This window comes from Salmo trutta, chromosome 15 (genome assembly GCF_901001165.1).
Source record: "Salmo trutta chromosome 15, fSalTru1.1, whole genome shotgun sequence".
NCBI classification, from domain to species: domain Eukaryota; kingdom Metazoa; phylum Chordata; class Actinopteri; order Salmoniformes; family Salmonidae; genus Salmo; species Salmo trutta.
In genome coordinates, this window is record NC_042971.1 from 55,672,114 (window position 1) to 55,691,767 (window position 19,654).

Consider the following 19,654-nt stretch of genomic DNA (forward strand, 5'->3'; position numbering starts at 1 on the left):
AGTTGAAAAGAAAGATTGGGACAAACAACTAAACTGAGGAAGTGCACAATTGGGCTTGAAAACAATAAAAAGACTACACAAATCCACCACACATGGAAAACCATACCAGAGATGGATAAAGCACTTCAACCTATACTGGGTCTAGATCCCCCTGGTCTTCTGTCAATGGACACATCATCAATATTGATCTATTGCCTTTAGAATCTTTACGAGAAAGAAGCCTTTCTCTCTCACCTGCCTGAAAGAGATGATATCTCAGAGATACTTCCTGATTGTCTTGGGGTAGGGTATGTACAGTACTATGCCATCTCACCCAAGAGACATGGAGAAGTGTACATGAGGACATTAGCCCACAATACTCCTCTCAGTCATCTCTCTCTCTCTCTCTCCACACAGTGGTAGAGTGCTAATGCAACAGATAGCAGGAGGGATTTGTTTCATATTTCAGGAGGTTAGGACAAGTGTCAGACTCTGCTAAGAGCTAAGCTGTGAGGTGGTCCCCTGCTGTCCACAGCCCTGAGGCCGACTGTTTGGCTTGGCATAGAAAGCTAGTGTGCGACCCAAATGGAACTCTAGGTGGCCCGGGTCAAAAATAGTGCACTATATATAGGGAATAGGATGCCATTTGGGATGCAACCCTACAGTGTGTTTTTCTCTCTGGCCCTGCATTCAGACTGTCTAAGCGAAGGCTGAAGGCTCAGTGCCTGCTAATCTATGATCGTAATACAAATTCCGACCAAAACACACAGAATGCTGTTCATGAGGGTAAATCTTGAGCTAAATCTGAAGCTCATCAGATGAGTAAATCAGAAGCTGTTCACGACATGGGTTGGATTAACCTTCGATTAATTCTCAAATATCCTTATGACGAGTCAGTATGGGATTCAGGCTACCTCCTCCACCCAAGTCTCTCCCACAGCCACACAAGTCCAGTAAACATGGCTACCTCCACCCTGGTTAGTGGCACAGATCACAGAAACACAAAGCGGACATCAATCAATCTTTCTTTCCCCTAACTCAAAACGGACCATTCAGATCGGCCCATTCCAAACCGGTAAGTTCACACGTTCCCACACCGGTTTTCTCCAATTGCCTCCTGTTTGGGCGGTTCGTAGCCTAATGGTTAAGGGCGTTGGGCCAGTAAACAAATGGTCACTGGTTTGAACCCAGAGCCCACTTGGGGAAAAATCTGCCAATGTGCCCTCGAGAAAGGCACTTAACCCTAATTGCTCCTGTAAGTCGCTCTGGATAAGAGTATCTGCTGAATGGCTAAAATGTTCATGTAAAAATGTTAAGGCCCTCGTTTCTCAGAAGGCCTTAGGCATGGTCATTCTCAGCTGAACAACTGAACTGTGGGTTATTAAATGACCGACTGGCCAGGCTGCCATATCCTGCTTTATCAAAGTGAGAAAGTGCATTGAGCCGGGTGGAGCCCAGTAGCCTATATTCAACATTCTCCCCCAGTCCAAACATCACCACTCTACTGAACCACCAACTGTAGGTTGCTAGATGGACCATACCACTGAGCCTAGGCCCTAACAGGGGTTGGGATTTGAGACCACAGGCTTAAATATTTCCCACCGTTTCAAGCTCCTACTGACAGTTTATAAGCCTTTCCCTGCTGAATTCTCTGCTGTATCGAGATGTTGTTGTTACATCGTAGACCTAGTGGTCTACTGTAGCCTATGTGTCCTGTCTCTGAGTAGCCCACTATCTCTGTTTGTTCCAGTTCATTGAGCACAGATCTCTGAGGCTGTTGAATTAAGATAATGTCTGACCTCTATAGCAAAGTGCTGGTGATCCCATTTCCCCTCAGGAGGAGAACAGGTAGAACAACGCTATTTTAAACACCATTAGTACGCCAACTAAAGACCAAAGAGCTCTAATGACAGACATTAACACCCACAGCCACGAGCCCTGGTGACTCAAACAAACCTGGGCCCTATTTATGACAAAGCCTAGGCCTAGCTAACCAGAACCACATTCAAAACCAATCAAACATATCTGCTGAAAAGTGTAGCCTAAACTAAGCAGCCAGTGTACTGTAATAACAGTATAATAACAGATATATTTCCATCTGATGGCTTGCTGATAGATCGACATCTCTCATAGGTCAACTGGCCAAGGAACATCTGATAACTACTGAGTCCAGTCTAAGCACAACATAAGATATTTCCACACTGTGACGTTGGTTGGATTTCATGTCACAATGCAACCTCATACTGAACATAAACAGACCAGCCCTGCAAACTACCACACTCATATTACTCTAGCTCCTCCAACACAAATCTAAGATTAAATCACTAGCAGTAGAATGAAGCATCATCTCCTGACTCCTAAGACCAAATCACCAGCAGTAGAATGAAGCATTGTCTCCTGGATCCTGGACTTCGTGACAGGCTGCCCCCAGGTGGTAAGGGTAGGTAACAACACATCCGCCACGATGATCCTCAACACAGGGGCCCCTCAGGGGTACGTGCTCAGTCCCCTCCTGTACTCCCTGTTCACTCATGACTGCACGGCCAGTCACGACTCCAACACCATCATTAAGTTTGCCGATGACAACAGTGGTAGGCCTGATCACCGACAACGACGAGACAGCCTATAGGGAGGAGGTCAGAGACCTGGCCGTGTGGTGCCAGGACAACAACCTCTCCCTCAACGTGATCAAGACAAAGGAGATGATTGTGGACTACAGGAAAAAGAGGACCGAGCACGCCCCCATTCTCATCGACGGAGCTGTAGTGGAGCAGGTTGAGAGCTTCAAGTTCCTTGGTGTCCACATCACCAACAAACTAACATAGTCCAAGCACACCAAGACAGTCGTGAAGAGGGCACAACAAAACCTATTCCCCCTCAGGAGACTGAAAAGATTTGGCATGGGTCTTCAGATCCTCAAAAGGTTCTACAGCTGTACCATCGAGAGCATCTTGACTGGTTGCATCACTGCCTGGTATGGCAACTGCTCGGCCTCCAACTACAAGGCACTACACAGGGTAGTGTGTACGGCCCAGTACATCACTGGGGCCAAGCTTCCTGCTATCCAGGACCTCTATACCAGGCGGGGTCAGAGGAAGGTCCTAAAAATTGTCAAAGACTCCAGCCACCCTAGTCATAGACTGTTCTCTCTGCTACTGCAAGGCAAGCGGTACCGGAGCGCCAAGTCTAGGTCCAAGAGTCTTGTAAACAGCTTCTACCCTCAAGCCGTAAGACTCCTGAACAGCTAATCAAATGGTTACCCAGACTATTTGCATTACCCACCCCCTCCTCAACACCGCTGCTACTCTCTGTTGTTATCTATGCATAGTCACTTTAATAACTCTATGTACATGTACACTACCGTTCAAAAGTTTGGGGTCACTTAGAAATGTCCTTGTTTTTGACAGAAAAGCACATTTTTGGTCCATTAAAATAACATCAAATTGATCAGAAATACAGTGTAGACATTGTTAATGTTGTAAATGACTATTGTAGCTGGAAACGGCAGATGTTTTATGGAATATCTACATAGGCCCATTATCAGCAGCCATCACTCCTGTGTTCCAATGGCACGTTGTGTTAGCTAATCCAAGTTTATTATTTTAAAAGGCTAATTGATCATTAGAAAACCCTTTTGCAATTATGTTAGCTAAGCTGAAAACTGTCGAGCTGATTAAAGAAGCAATAGGGTTTTCTAATGATCAATTAGCCTTTTAAAATAATAAAACTTGGATTAGCTAACACAACGTGCCATTGGAACACAGGAGTGATGGTTGCTGATAACGGGCCTCTATACGCCTATGAGGATATTCCGTTAAAAAGATATCTGCCGTTTCCAGCAACAATAGTCATTTACAACATTAACACTGTATTTCTGATAAATTTGATGTTATTTTAAAGGACAACAAATGTGCTTTTCTTTCAAAAACAAGGACATTTCTAAGTGACCCCAAACTTTTGAAAGGTAGTGTACATATTACCTCAACTAACCGATGCCCCCGCACATTGACTCTGTACCGGTACTCCCCTGTATATAGTCTCGCAATTGTTATTTTACTACTGCTCTTTAATTACTTGTTACTTTTACTTCTTATCCGTATTTTTTTTTAACTGCATTGTTGGTTAGGTGCTCGTAAGTAAGCATTTCACTGTAAGGTCTACACCTGTTGTATTCGGCGCATGTAACTAATACAATTTGATTTGATCAAATCACCAGCAGTAGAATGAAACATCGTCTCCTGACTCCTAAGATCAAAACATTCCTCCCTAGCACAGCTGGAATGTCAGAGCTCAGGTAGATTCCGCATCCCATGTCCTTGAGCAGAACATTCCAAACTCCTGCCATTCCTGCCATCCTGAAGGTAAACATGCCTGGACACACCTGTTTCGAGTTGCCTTCTGGAATCCTGCCTACCTGCCTGGAGGCAGAGGATGAGATGCCATGGAGCAGAGGTGGGTCTCTGCCTCAGCCCAAACTGCTCTCTCTAGTTACAGTATAAGCCAAGTATAATCACCTATACCCCTCAAACCCAACTCTGGACCTCAAAGCCAGTTCCACTGCATTTTTTTCCATTGTTCCCCTCTAATCAGGAACTGATTTAGACCTGGGACACCAGGTGTGTGCAATTAATGATCAGGTAGAACAGAAAACCAGTAGGCTCCGGACTTCGTGGGGTCAGAGTTGAGTACCCCAGACCTATACAATCAACACACACGTCAAGGGTGGGGCAGAAGGAAAGAGGCCATATACTGTATGATCCAACGAAGCCAATCACACTAACTTATCAACTGACATGAGACTTATCGTCAACGTACCAACATACAGGACAGGAGAACGGGAGAGACTTATCATCAACGTACCAACAGACAGGACAGGAGAACGGGAGAGACTTATCATCAACGTACCAACAGACAGGACAGGAGAACGGGAGAGACTTATCATCAACGTACCAACAGACAGGACAGGACAACGGGAGAGACTTATCATCAACGTACCAACAGACAGGACATGAGAACGGGAGAGACTTATCATCAACGTACCAACAGACAGGACAGGAGAACGGGAGAGACTTATCATCAACATACCAACAGACAGGACAGGAGAGACTAATCATCAACGTACCAACAGACAGGACAGGAGAACGATACATTGAAAGCTATTATGTTTAAGACGCATGTTATTGTCCTTACCGTATAGGCGGCAATCCTGCAAATGCATAGGGTGAGCTGCAAGCACTCAGACATTGTCCACAGCTAAAGACGCGCTTTCCTCAACAACCAACGAGTCACTGACAGCAACAGACAGAGGACAGTCAGAGAGAAAGACCAAACAGAGACCGACAGAGCAGCAGGAGGAAAGGGAGAGGACTCTAGTCAGAGTTATGATCCAACGAAGCCAATCAGCAGCTCTCAGAAACTTCATCTGGGAAATAGAGGCTAGAGAGAGAATATAGGAGAGACAGGACATCTGTTCACACTAATTTAGATCAAACGACAGTTACGACACTGGTGGTGCAGCAGAGTAAGCAAGGGCCAGTATCGCTGCTAGGCTGTCTGATCTACAAAGGGTTGGACTACCGGATCACAGACAATTGCTCCATTTCCCTGTCAGACATCGATGTCTAGTTTGAAGATCAAAAAGGTCCTCATAATACAGTCAACATGCGAAAACGTCAAACGTCCTTCCAAACCCTGATTCCATTGAGCTGCAGTAAGCTGGTAAAGTCTAAGGCCCTGAAGAAGAGTTTATTAGAAGCAGATCTGAAAGGTAGGCTAATTCTGTTTACTGTCTGTCCTCTCAAGCTCTGTCTCACACCATTATCCTCAAAACCTTTCCATACGAATGTGAACCAATGGGCTAGCCTTTCACTCGTCTTGGGAATTTACAAACTGGTTTCCACATCTCGCACCAATACAACTATCTTAGCTGCTAGCCAATCTAGCAACAAAAGGGAGGCATATAGGCTGGCTATTTTCCATGATGCTTTGAGTGAATTTAAAAAAGGATGAGTCCAAGCTTAATTAGTATTAGAAGGATATCTAACTCAGACTGACTTGGGTACACCACACCATTTCAATGTGGATAATATTTGTTGAGACCTTGGGCAACGTGACGAAATGAGTGATAAAGTATGGTCACATTTCATTTGCACTTTTAAACCTACCCTTTAGAAAGACTTCGATAGCAACAGTGAATCTATTTCGTTTTTAAGTGGAGATCTCACAACAATCATTCTCACGATAGTACATTTGAAAGTGACAATATGATAGCTAAATCGGGCTTGGTTAAACCCTGGATGGGAGACCAAAGGGTAGTTGTATATAGATAAATCTCCAGTAGGTGCTGCCCAGATATAACGTTGAAGATCTGACATTGTTTTAAAGGTACAAATTTAACATAGACAATTCTTGTATAAAATCGGTTGAAATTTGGTTACCATGATGACATAATCCTGTAGTAAAATGTTACCCTCAAAACAGTTTTACTACGTCGATTAATTTTTTCACATCCATTGTATTTTCCACATAGATCCCACGTCACAATATGTTGAACGATTATATTGAGACGTCGTCGATTCAACCAGTTTGTGCCCAGTGGCAAGAGAGGACAGATCCAGGAGACTACAGACACACTAGTCAAAGAAGTTACTTATTTTCCTAATGAGTGAGAGGAAAGAAAGAGTGGAATCTTTGAGACTCTAGAACAGAACGGTTTACACCTGTGGTTCTTAATTCCATCCATAGAAAGAGCTGAAATTAAGACTAGATCCAAAATGACCTCACTTCTCAAACAGGATGTAGTATATCCAAGAGTAGGCAGATTTCGTAAACAGACAATGTAGCCTACTGTACACAGATGTCTTCCCGAGAGCCTTTGGCAACAAATGAAAACACTGCCATTGAAATGATAATGAAGGTGTGACTGATTCCCCACATGATACCAGACCCATATTTAGATAGCCTGCATAAATGTAATCTAAATAAGCTATATGGCTGTGATCTCTATGTGTTTGGCCTATCTCTGATCATTTTCAACATCTGTGTTACAAAACTAGGCCTGCGTGAAATGAGGCCATGACGTCAACTGTGTGTGGATATTTTGTCCTATTGCCCTGCTCCGTCATTCAGTCACTGTGGACACTAGAATCTGTTCAGGAGTCAAACGTCACCATCTGACCAGCTGCGTCTGCAACCTAAACGGCACACTATTCCCTATTTAGTGCACTACTTTTGACCAGGGCCCATAGTAGTGCACTATTTGGGAATATGGTGTTATTTGGAACTCAATCAAGGGCAGAGTTAGTTGTCTATCTTTGCCAGGACAAAAATCGCACTTCTACTGAACGATACTACCGGTTTGTCACGTAACGAGAAAAATGAAGGGGATCGATAATATGATGATGATTTCTTCCACCGGAGAATAAAAAGCACACTGTGTTTTAAGAGCACAGCTGTAATCAACAGCCTCTTTCATGGAGGTGATCTGTTCCTTCTGCGAGGTGAGGTCAGATTATAACAATGCAGAACATTCTCAAAGGCCTTTTTTTGAATAGCACACACTGTGTCAGGTCAAACCCAGAACTGAATCCGTGTCCCTAATACAACAATTGAAAGGAGTGGAGTGAGGATGTGCAAAGAAAGAAGTTGTAAAATGGGAATAAAATAAACACAAAAGCAGCACGCACCGTGTCGTCCACCTCTGATAGCGGAGGAAGCCCAGCTCTCTGAAAAAACACAACTGCCAGTTAAACAAAACATTGGTCTCTCGTCTCCGTGCCAACTGTTAGGGACAGCGGGTCCACCGATTCCATCTAAGCTAAAAATCTCCTGTGGATCCGTTTTTACCCCATTAAAACAGCTGTGATGCACTACAGTGCTCCAATAAAGTGTTTCCTCTACACAGTCTATGGAAAATTGACTGGAGAATGAGTGGATAATCTTTAATTTAACTACAGTATTTATTGCCTCTGGTCGAGTAGTCTAGTGGGGTTCAGTTCCTCTCCATGAAGACTCAGAGTAATATCACTAGCCTGATCCCAGATCTGTTTGTGTCGTCTTGCCAACTCCTGTGGTCATTGTTTAGCGTGACACAAACAGATCTGGGAACAGCCTTGTGTAGGCCTAATACCACATCACCGCATTGTCTGTTACAGTAATAAGTTTCAATGGCCCTGCAAGTTACAGAAGGTCATTTCCATGTAAAAGGACCCATGAGCACCAACATGTGAAGTTCATAGGAGCATATCAAATGTGGTATCAAATGAAAGCTCAGAGTCAATATTTTTGGGAACCATTTTCCATTAAAAAAACCATGGGATAAGCAAAGGGTTTGATTTCTGATGTCACAGATGGAAAAGGGGTCTTAAAAAAACATCTTAAAAAGGAATTAGAAATACATCAAAACAATAATGTAATAAAGGCCCCTGCCAACTAATATCAACATTTAGATTTTGTTTTGCAGAAATTATTAGCCTTTGGTAAGTTTTTACAAAATATTCTGTACAAGTGTCTTGTCATTCTGCATCCAAAAACCCACATATCTAAGATATTTTCTCATTTCGCTCCATCAGGATTATGAAAGATCACAGAAGTAGAAGGAAAGGAAGACCGTCCAATAAGTTAGTGTTTTTACTGATAACAATTTATGAATTATTAAGTGATTAAAAACGTGCTGTGAAAAAAACTCTGTAACACAATGACTGCAAATGATTTGGCCACAATGACAAATTATAATATCAATAATAATTATAAAATAAAAACATTTAAAGGTGATTGTGATTTTTATTTTACAATAATCTCAAAGTGTATAAAATATAGAAAAATTGGTTAAAAAACGAAATAAATAAATAAATATATATCTAACCATGTATCTAACCATGTAATGAAAGCAACAATCAAAGTCTAGTGGGAAAGGTAGGCCAGCCGAGAGAGATGGGTCTTAGGCCTTCTTTAAAAATCTCCAACCGTCTGAACAGCCCTGAGATTATCTGGAAGGGAGTTCCAATGGCGTGGTGCGTAGGAGGAAGAGGCACGGTCGTCCCCCACTGTTCCGAGCCTTCTCCTGGGGGCATGGAGCAGTAGAACACAGTACAGTAGAGCAAAGTAAAGTAGAGTTCGGTGCAATGGAGTATAGTTCAGTACAGTACAGAGTACAATGGAGTATAGTTCAGTAAAGTACAGTGGAGCACACATGACTAGAGTACAGTATGATATAATGGCCTATATTCTACTGAACTACACTCTACTTGTATCTACTGTGCTGAAATATACTCCATTGTACTGAACTCATACTTTACTCTACTGAACTCTACTGTACTGTGTTTTACTGTGCTGTACTGTACTGTAAAACATAGACGTCTGTGATTGGTAAAGATTTTGTCCGGTCTGGACCAACCATATTTGGTCTTGTTTGGGGTGGAGATCATTAGAATAATAGCCAGTGTGTAGAATTATACCTAAACATTCAAAAGGAGGATATTACAATTTTCTACCTTTTTGTACCTATTGAAAATACATCCCCATTAAGAGAATGCACTCATAATGATGTATTTCTGTATAGAGGCGGTAAAGAGGTCAATCCAACAAACAAAAAAAACAATGGAATTTCCATGGAAACGCGTGGGGGAAAGGACTGTGGGGAATGATACCAAGTCTCCTCATTGCCCCCATCAAAATGTGCCTACATTTAGGTTATTGTTTATATGTGTATTTTACACTATATTGAGGTAAAAATCGGAGTATTATGTTTGTATGGATGTCAACCCCAATACATTTTGAAGTCATCGTTACCAATCAACTGCATTATTGTTAATAAAAACTACTTTGGCTACCACCACCAATTTCTGTATGCTAGCTATGCTACCAGTTTATACAATCGGGAGTTAGCATTTAGCAGTCGCTTCTTCTAAAACTGAAAAAGGGACAACTTCTACATGTTATGCAGCGAAAACAGACTAAAGTAACTACATTGTGGGCCTGTTACAATATATAAAATGATGACGGATTGGATGAATATCCATGTTGTTAGATCAGGTTTGTTGAATGTGCAAAAATCTGGTCAATGGAAAGCATGCATTCAATTGGCTCCTTTACCACATCTATAGTGCAGAAGATCAAGGACCTACGATGTTATTCCGTTACTGTCATTCTGATACTGGAAGTTGATCCACTTCACTTGCTGTACTTCAATAACCAAAAGAGCCTAGATATTTAAGAGTTTTTGGAAAATGTGGTCACATAAACAACTGCGGAAGTTTTTACTGTCATTCTGTTACAAAACTTTGCATCTGCACTGCTCCTCAAGTAAATGTGTTTTAGTACAAATATTCAGTTGCAATTGTTAAAAGTAGACTTCAGCATATAGGTGTATGGTTTGTTAAACTTTGCAATCAATGGCTTGGCATGTATTGTGAGTCTCTGTCACCGTGGAATTGCCCCGAATCAAATAACAAAGGAGAACACCCAAGATACCTCTATTTTTCGAGTTGTTACCTAAACAATCCCTTTTTAAGTCAAAACACAGGCTTGTTTACAACAGTCCACGTATGCCTGGAGAGGGTGTGGTTCAAGGAGAAGACTTCATCACAAATAGTCATAAGAGAAGGTCGGCTCTCTGACTACAGGACTTTTTCCTTGGCGACCAAGGGAGCTAGTGGTGGGATTTGCAGAGACATGCAAGTCTAGGTCTAGTGGTGCAATGTAGCCTAGTGGTTAACAGCAGTGGTGGGAAAAGTACTCAATTGTCATACTTGAGTAAAAGTCAAGGTAACTTAATAGAAAATTACTTCAGTAAAAGTGAAAGTCACTAAGTAAAATACTTATTGAGTAAAAGTTAACAAATATTTGGTTTTAAATATACTAATATAAATGGAATGGGGCCTCCTGAATGGCGCAGCGGTCTAAGGCACTGCATCGCACTGCTAACTACATTACTACAGATCCTGGTTCAATACCGAGCTGTGTCGCAGCCAGCCGCAACTGGGAGACCCATGAGGCGACGCACAATTGGCCCAGCGTCGTCCGGGTTAGGGAGGGTTTAGCCGTCCGGGATGTCCTTGTTCCATTGCGCACTAGCGACTCCTATGGTGGGGCAGGCGCATGCGCGCTGACACGGTCGCCGGGTGTACGGTGTTTCTTCCGACACATTGGTGCTGGCGTCCGGGTTAAGCGTGCATTGTGTCAAGAAGCAATGCGGCTTGGCGGGATTGTGCTTCAGAGGACGCACGGCTCTCGACCTTCGCCTCTCCCGATTCCGTACGGAAGTTGCAGCGATGAGACAATACTGTAACTACCAATTGGATGTTGAAATTGGGAAGAAAAATGGGGTAAAAAAGTAAATGGAATTGCTAAAATGTACTTAAGTATCAAAAGTACAAACCATTTCAAACTCCTTAAATTAAGCTTTTTTTGACAGATAGCCAGGGGCACACTAAAAAACTCAGACGTAATTTACAAACAAAGAATTTGTGTTTTGTGAGACCGCCAGATCAGAGGCAGTAGGGATGACCAGGGATGTTATCTTGACAAGTGTGTGAATTGGACTATTTTCCAGTCAAAATGTAACAAGTACTTTTTATTTAACTAGGCAAGTTGGTTAACAACAAATTCTTATTTACAATGACGGCCCAGGAACAGTGGGTTAACTGCCTTGTTCAGGGGCAGAATAACAGATTTTTACCTTGGCAGCTCAGGCATTCGATCGAGCAACCTTTCAGTTACTGGCCCAACGCTCTAACCACTAGGCTACCTGCCGCCCAAAATGTAACGAGTACTTTTGGGTGTCAGGGAAAATGTATGGAGTACATTATTTTCTTTAGGAATGTAGTGAAGTAAAAGTGAAAGTTGGCAAAAATAGAAATGTAAAGTACAGATACCCCAAAATACGACTTAAGTAGCACTTTACACCACTGGTTAAAAGCGTTGGGCCAGTAACCAAAAGGTCGCTGGTTTGAATCTTCAAACAGACTAGGTGAAAAATATGTGCCGTTGAGCAAGGCACAAAACATATTTATTTATGTTTTGTCACATACACCAGATAGGTGCAGTGAAATGTGTTGTTTTACAGGGTCAGCCATAGTAGTACAGTACTCATGGAGCAAATTAGGGTTAAGTGCCTTGCTCAAGGGCACATCAACAGATGTTTCACCTTGTCTGCTAGGGTATTTGAACCAGCGACCTTTCGATTACTGGCTCCATGTTCCTTTATGTCGCTCTGGATTAGAGCGTCTGCTAAATGACTAAAATGTAAAGTGTAAATGTTGGTACAATACTGCAGGTTCATCATCTTTCTCCTTCCTCCCTTGGTTTGCAGCCTACATGTTGAGCTATTTTAAGCCGCCTTCCTTCCTTTCTTGAGGAAATGCTCCATCCTACGAAAATGTCTTATCGGTTCTTCCCATTGGAGAAAACGCTTTACAGTTCAAGGGACAACATATTAATGAATGACATGATTCTGCAGAGTCACAACGACAGGTCAAAAGCCCTACGTGTATAGATGGGCTAAAGGCTAGCCCCTGAACACAGCAAAACAAGCCTGGTATAGAGTACACCCCCCACCCTGTTACAGATAGCCACTATCTTGTCATGTCCAACATACCCCATGCTGACCCCTGAAACGTCATCAGACCTCTAAATGACATTACCACACCCCTGTGTGACGCAACCATTTGCTATTTTTCAGGGACCATCTCCTACAGATGTGATAAATTTGGAAGGCAGATGTTGACATGTGAACACAAACCCATGAGAAAAACAACAGCGTGCATGTGCATGCACACACACACACACACACACACACACACACACAGAAAGAGATATGATTAAGCCCCCAAAATGTGTCAAAATATTAGAATGAGGAAAGTCAAGCTTTAAACAGCTGGCCTACTGGTGACTCCTCCCCAGATAATAATCTCAGTCTGACAGCATTACCCGACAGTATGACTACAATACCGTGGCCAAATAGAAGAAGAATCACAAAACCAAATAGAAGGGAGGTCCAATATTGTTTGGCGCGGCTGCAATGGTTGCAATTTTGTTGGTTATCCGAATGGCCAAGGAACGAGTGTTCCACCAAGCAGACCAGATAGATTGACCCTTGTACTGGGTTCTCCAAAGCTAGACTGAGCCTCCAAATCCCTCAGTGCTCAAACATTTATTTATTTATTTTTGTTTGTTTTTTGAAAGGGGAGGGGGAATTAGCCTATGCCAAATCGAAAATAAAGCCACAGACATAGCCTGTGGCTATCATATGACAGCATGACAATCAAAGAAAAATACCATACCAGAAAATCCATGAAATGCTTTAGTAGCTTGACGTGCTCTCCCAAAACAGAAATTGGTTGGTGTTTGGCGTATTCCAGGTAAACCACTATTTTCTCCTAAACTAGCTAGGCTAAATGTACACTCGGAATTCTATGCACGGCCTTCTTTTCAAATGGTTTTGTTTTGGTCCCTAGCAAGAATCCGAGTGTGGACTGTAGGATACACACAATGTTGCAGGAAATATGGAAAGCGTTTTCATGCGAAGCGTAATGAAAGATATTCGAGCGAAACTGCGATAATCGGCTAGTCTTAATTTGGTTAGATCCGGTCATAGGATTCCTATATGATTATATTACAAACGTTTGAAATTCTATACATCAAAGTAACAATGATTTGATGCTATACTATCGATTAACTTCTGACTGGTTGAAATCCAAACCTCAACTACCGTGTCGAAACTTGGTAATATCCCGGAAGCGTACACAAGTTAGTTATCTTGGATTCTATGATATCCCCCCGGCTTGTCACTGGACGTCACGTGACTTTGTACAGTAGACGCTTTGTTTACTTTACCGATGTTACCTTTCTGCAGGGCTACCCCATCCGCTACACTATTTAAATCTAGCAAGGTTATTCTTAGAAAAAGATGACAATTAAACTTAGCCTCAAAGTGAGAAAATGTAATCCCTTCTGTAATAATGTGCGTGTAGGGACCCCTAGTGGTTAATGCGCAACGATACACCAGAGCACTGTGAGCAAAACAAACTATTTTATGATTAGGGATACATGTAGCCTAATTTTAAAAAATATATACAATTGAACAATGAATACGAGGATGACCTTTTTCAAACATCAAATATGGGCTAACAGCACAGATAACAGATTTAAAAAAAAACAATGTTAAACTTCACAGATCTTATATGTTGCACGATCACAGTCATGGTATAATTTGAGGTTTTAAATATTCATGGTCTACTTGAATGATATAACAAATATGGGGACATTGATTATTTAAACAAAAACAAACCAAAAAAGATCCTGGCTATAGAGGCTCCACCAGATGTTGCAAATGCTTTAATCCTTTGAAAATTGTGAAACAGATAGACACCAGTGGCTTGAAGCTCCATGTGCATGCAGCATGAAAAAAATATTCTTATAACGTCGTTATAACGATATGGTCTGTTCGTAAAAAATATGACATCATTGTAACAATATGGAAACTTGACCAAACGTATTGCTCGCTGCTGTGTTGCCTGTTGAATGCATATCTCAGTGGTTAAATGTAGCCTAGAACTAGCTCCACCCTCGATTATTCAGAGTGCTTTCGTCTGCGGACTAGTCCTGTTACGAGCCTTTAGCATCTGGAATAGGACTTTCTCCGTTATACCTTTTCGTGAAGAAAAAGAAGACATTGTTCTTTGACTTTCACTCATGCGATTAGACTACAGAGAATACAAGCGCATTTACAACTTGAAATTTATGTTCGGACGATATTCTACAGCCCAATTGCAAAGGACTAAAACTAAAAAAAGAGTTTGGTGCTGAATACAAAGTGATACGGTGGTCCGATGGCTCGCTCGCATGACTAATTAATAGTCTATCAAGACTAGGTCGCGCGCTCCCCTGTTTTTTGTGTTATAAACTATGGCGTTTAGGGCAAGAGCCTTGTACGACTTTAGTTCGGAAAATCTAGGAGAGATATCGATTACTGAGAACGAAGTTGTTACTTTATACAGCGAACAAGACATAGAGGGATGGCTAGAGGGAACAAACAGCAGAGGGGAGACTGGTCTTTTTCCAGCCTCATACGTGGAGATTCTCAGAAATGAATCATCTGACATCTCGTCCAACAATAATGGCATGTCGGCGGATCAAGGTCAACCCGACTCCCCATCAAGTGGATATGATTCATCATACCATTCCCAGTCCCACTCTCGTGCTGAGAACATTAAAGATCTGACCCACTCCGCGTATCCTGTGCAAACTCCCCAGCGCCATGGTTACCAGACCAGTCAAGGTAGTGATGACGACTGGGATGACGACTGGGATGACAGCTCTACTGTGGCGGCTGAGCCTGGAACTAAACATGACAATGATGGAACTAGTTCCACAGCATACACGGTGACTACTTCGTTGCCTGGGAGACGTGACAGTGCCCAAGCCAAAAGTTCAGCAACAATAGGTAAAAACCTCAACAGATTCTCAACCTTTGTGAAATCTGGCGGAGAGGCTTTTGTATTGGGCGAGGCGGCTGCCTTTGTTAAAGATGGGGACAAGATCTGTGTTGTCATGGGGCAGTATGGGCCAGAGTGGCAGGAAGACCCATACCCATTTGCCTGCTCCATTGATGACCCCACCAAACAGACAAAATTCAAAGGCATGAAGAGTTACATGTCATACAGACTGACTCCCTCTCATACCCAGAGCCAGGTGAATAGAAGATACAAGCACTTTGACTGGCTCTACGCTCGACTTGTGGAACGCTTCCCTGTCATCTCAGTCCCCCATCTGCCTGAGAAACAGGCCACTGGGCGCTTTGAACAGGACTTTGTCTCCAAACGCAGAAAAGGTTTGATATGGTGGATGAACCACATGACGAGCCACCCTGTCCTGGCCAGGTGTGACGTCTTCCAGCACTTCCTCACCTGCCCCAGCACAGACGAGAAGACGTGGAAGATGGGCAAGAGAAAGGCAGAGAAGGATGAGTTGACTGGCGCTAACTTCTTCCTGACCATCTCCACCCCCGTTGTTCCACTGGACCTACAAGAGGTAGAGAACAAGGTCGATGGGTTTAAAGCCTTCACCAAGAAGATGGATGACAGCTGCCTAGTGGTGAACGCCACCATCAACGAGTTCGCCCGGAAGCAGATCACCGGATTTAAGAAAGAGTATCAGAAAGTGGGTCAGTCTTTCAAACTGTTGGGCCAAGCCTTTGAGATGGACCAGCAGTCCTATTCTGTAGGACTGAACCGTGCCATAGCATTCACAGGAGAGGCCTACGAGGCTATAGGAGACTACTTTGCTGAGCAGCCCAGACAGGATTTGGACCCCATATCGGATCTGCTGGACCTGTACAAGGGACACCTGGCCAACTATCCTGATATCATCCATGTTCAGAAAGGTACAGTATGATTATGTCACAGCTGTCTCTGCTCTAGAAATAGAGTCCATAGAATGGTCAAAGACCCTCTAAACGTTGCAATTTGGCTGCACTCTCATAGGCATTCTATTTCTAAAGGTCATGTTATGTTGATGATGAACAAAAACACATTTTGCCTTGGCTTTCCTGGATATCCCTAGCAGCAAAATGTTTTGTGTTTTGAACATTACTTCAGATCATGTAACATGACACACACATGTTTTGTATTATGTACAACTTTTGTGCTCCCTGGCAAAAGTTTGCTTCCACAGTTTTCTCTGTTGAGTAATGCTGAAGAATATGGCCTTGAGGCATGACATTTCATTCTCTGTCCTGAAAGAGAGATATGAGAGTTTTGTCTCACACCCAATGAAGAGAGTGAGATCAGAGGTTTGGACTCTGCTGAAGGAGCCTATAATCACAGCTCAGGCATAGACTTCAAGGAAACGTGGTTACCAACAGAACTCTTTAGTTCTCATTTTACTAACGGATGCAACGTTCTCTTATTTGTCACTTTGGTATAGATTTATTAAATAGTAGGCACATAAATATGGGGTGCCGTTTTGTAACATGCTATGTAGTCCAAGTTCAGTTGTGACATTGAAGGTTATGTTAGCATACATCGGCATAGAATTAGAAGGAGGAGATTCCGGGGCCTCTTGTCCAGCGTTTCCCTGGGAATATTGGAATGCGGAATAGCCTCAGGATTAAATGATTTTCCTCTCCAAGGGTGGGGATCTGGGGAGCTGCTGTACAATATTGCCTGGACACATTTCTTCCCACTGGCACCGGTGCAGAAGTTCAACTTATTGGTGCTGTGGCTCTGTGATTGCATGCAAGCGCCGAAAATAACAAAGTCCAAGTTCATTTAATATCGTTAGTATATTTATTAATCCAAGTGTGTGTGTGTATATATGTGTGTGTGTGTGTGTGTGTGTCTGCATGTGTATGTGTGCGCGCACGTGTGTGTGTGTGCGTGTGTGTGTGTGTGTGTGTGTGTGTGTGTGTGTGTTGATTTATATTTCCCAGATAAGGCCTGGAGTCTAATGGCTGTAGATAAGGGTATTCACTAAAGGAGCGGAAAAGTCTTTAGTCAAATCTTCCACTTGCACATTCAGAGCTCAAGTACACTATATATACAAAGTATGTGAACCCCCCTTTCAAATTAGTGGATTCAGCTATTTCAGCCACACCCATTGCTGGCAGGTGTATAAAATCGAGCACACGGCCATGCAATCTCCAGAGAAAAACATTGGCAGTAGAATGGCCGGGGTAGGTCGTCATTGTCAGTAAGAATTTTGTTCTTAACTGACTTGCCTAGTTAAATAAAGGTTACTTTCCAACAAGTCAGTTCATTACATTTCTGCCCTGCTAGAGCTGCCCCGGTCAACTGTAAGTGCTGTTGTTGTGAAGTGGCAACATCTAGGAGCAATAACGGCTCAGCCGCAAAGTGGTAGGCCACACAAGCTCACAGAACGGGACCGTCGAGTGCTGAAGTGCGTAAAAATTGTCTGTCCTCGGTTCAAAACTCACTATTGAGTTCCAAACTGCCTCTGGAAGCAACGTCAGCACAATAGCTGTTCATCGGGAGCTTCATGAAATGGGTTTCCATGGCCAAGCAGCCACACACAAGCCTAAGATCACCATGCACAATGCCAAGCATTGGGTGGAATGGTGTAAAGCTCACTGCCATTGAACTCTGGAACAGTGGAAACACATTCTCTGGAGTGATGAATATTTTTTTTCTTGTCATTTTAGCAGACACTCTTATCCAGAGCGACTTACAGAAGTGAATGCATACATTTCATACATATATATATTTTTTTCTGTACTGGTCCCCCGTGGGAATCGAACCCACAACCCTGGTGTTGCAAACACCATGCTCTACCAACTGAGCCACACGGGAACAGATAGTGAATCACGCTTCACTATCTGGCAGTCCGACAGATGAATCTGGGTTTGGCTGATGCCAGGAGAATGCTACCTGCCCGAATGCATAGTGCCAACTGTAAAGTTTGGTGGAGGAGGAATAATGGTCTGGGGCTGTTTTTCATGGTTCGGGCTAGGCCCCTTAGTTCCAGTGAAGGGAAATCTTAACGCTACAGCATACAATGACATTCTAGACGATTCTGTGCTTCCACCTTAATGGTAAAAATGTGGGGAAGGCCCTGAAAATGCCCTGTGCACAAAGCAAGGTCCAGAACAGAAATGGTTTGTCGAGATTGGTGTGGAAGAACTTGACTGGCCTGCACAGAGCCCTGACCTCAACCCCATCGAAAACCTTTGGGATGAATTGGAACAGGGACTGCGAGCCAGGCGTAATTGCCCAACATCAGTGCCGACCTTACTAATGCTCTTGTGGCTGAATGGAAGCAAATCCCCACAACAATGTTCCAACATCTAGTGAAAAGCCTTCCCAGAAGAGTGGAGGCTGTTATAGCAGCAAACGGGGGACCAACTCCATATTAATGCCCATGATTTTGGAATGAGATGTTCGACAAGCAGGTGTCCATATACTTTTGGTCATGTAGTGTATGTCTCCTTCACAGCAACAATGTAATTGTTCATATCTCATTACAACTATTGCTGTTCTTAGCTATTCACTTATAAATAGGTTGTTCAGTGTTTGTGGCCGTTGATAACCATTTAGCCACAGTACTCCACCGTGTAATCAGCTGTAAACCAGACAGACTGCTTTGAATTAGACGATTCTAATTATGTGTGAGTGGCACCACGGAGCATTGGCTTTAGTCTACTACTATATGGACAGAGAGCAGAGGGAATGAAACCAATGGTCAACTCTTCTTTCTGAGACATGATTCAACCAGAGTTTGCTTGACTAAATATAGCCTTTTTCCTTTTCACCATTAAAAGGAATACCTTTGATACCCTTCTCTCTAACCCTTTCCTCACTCATCTTTTTCCCGTTCCATCTCCTTCTTTCTCTCCTCCACCTATCTCCCCAGGTGCCCTTACCAAAGTGAAGGAGTGCCAGAAACAAGAAGGGGAGGGATCAACCATCAACGAGCGTTGTAACATCATTTCCTGCGCCACACTGGCTGAGATCCAGCACTTTCACCGTACACGCGTACGTGACTTCAAGAGCCAGATGCAACACCACCTCCAGCAGCAAATCATCTTCTTCCAGAAGATCACTGGGAAGCTAGAAGAGGCACTGCAGAAGTACGACGAGGATATCATATAAGGCCCTGGAGAGATGAGCATGGATACAGAGGGATGAAGAGAGGAGGGGGGGACTAAGGTAGAGAGAGGAGG

The 19,654-nt window shown here is 43.0% G+C and overlaps 2 protein-coding genes across 2 annotated transcripts in view; one reads left to right on the forward strand and one right to left on the reverse strand.

The window, feature by feature from the left end:
* LOC115149389 (ADP-ribosylation factor-like protein 15) overlaps window positions 1–5,630 on the reverse strand; it is a 51,431-nt gene extending 45,801 nt beyond the window's left edge. Inside the window, exon 1 of the mRNA XM_029692215.1 lies at window positions 5,170–5,630. Coding sequence (XP_029548075.1) covers window positions 5,170–5,223 — 54 coding nt within the window. The 5' untranslated portion in view covers window positions 5,224–5,630. The remainder of the gene's footprint in view (window positions 1–5,169) is intronic.
* A 7,922-nt stretch (window positions 5,631–13,552) lies between these two features.
* Window positions 13,553–19,654, forward strand: LOC115149387 (sorting nexin-18-like). Its single transcript, XM_029692213.1, has 2 exons — window positions 13,553–16,360; window positions 19,345–19,654. The coding sequence occupies exons 1-2, from the start codon at window positions 14,884–14,886 to the stop codon at window positions 19,581–19,583; spliced, it is 1,716 nt and encodes a 571-aa protein (XP_029548073.1). The 5' UTR covers window positions 13,553–14,883; the 3' UTR covers window positions 19,584–19,654.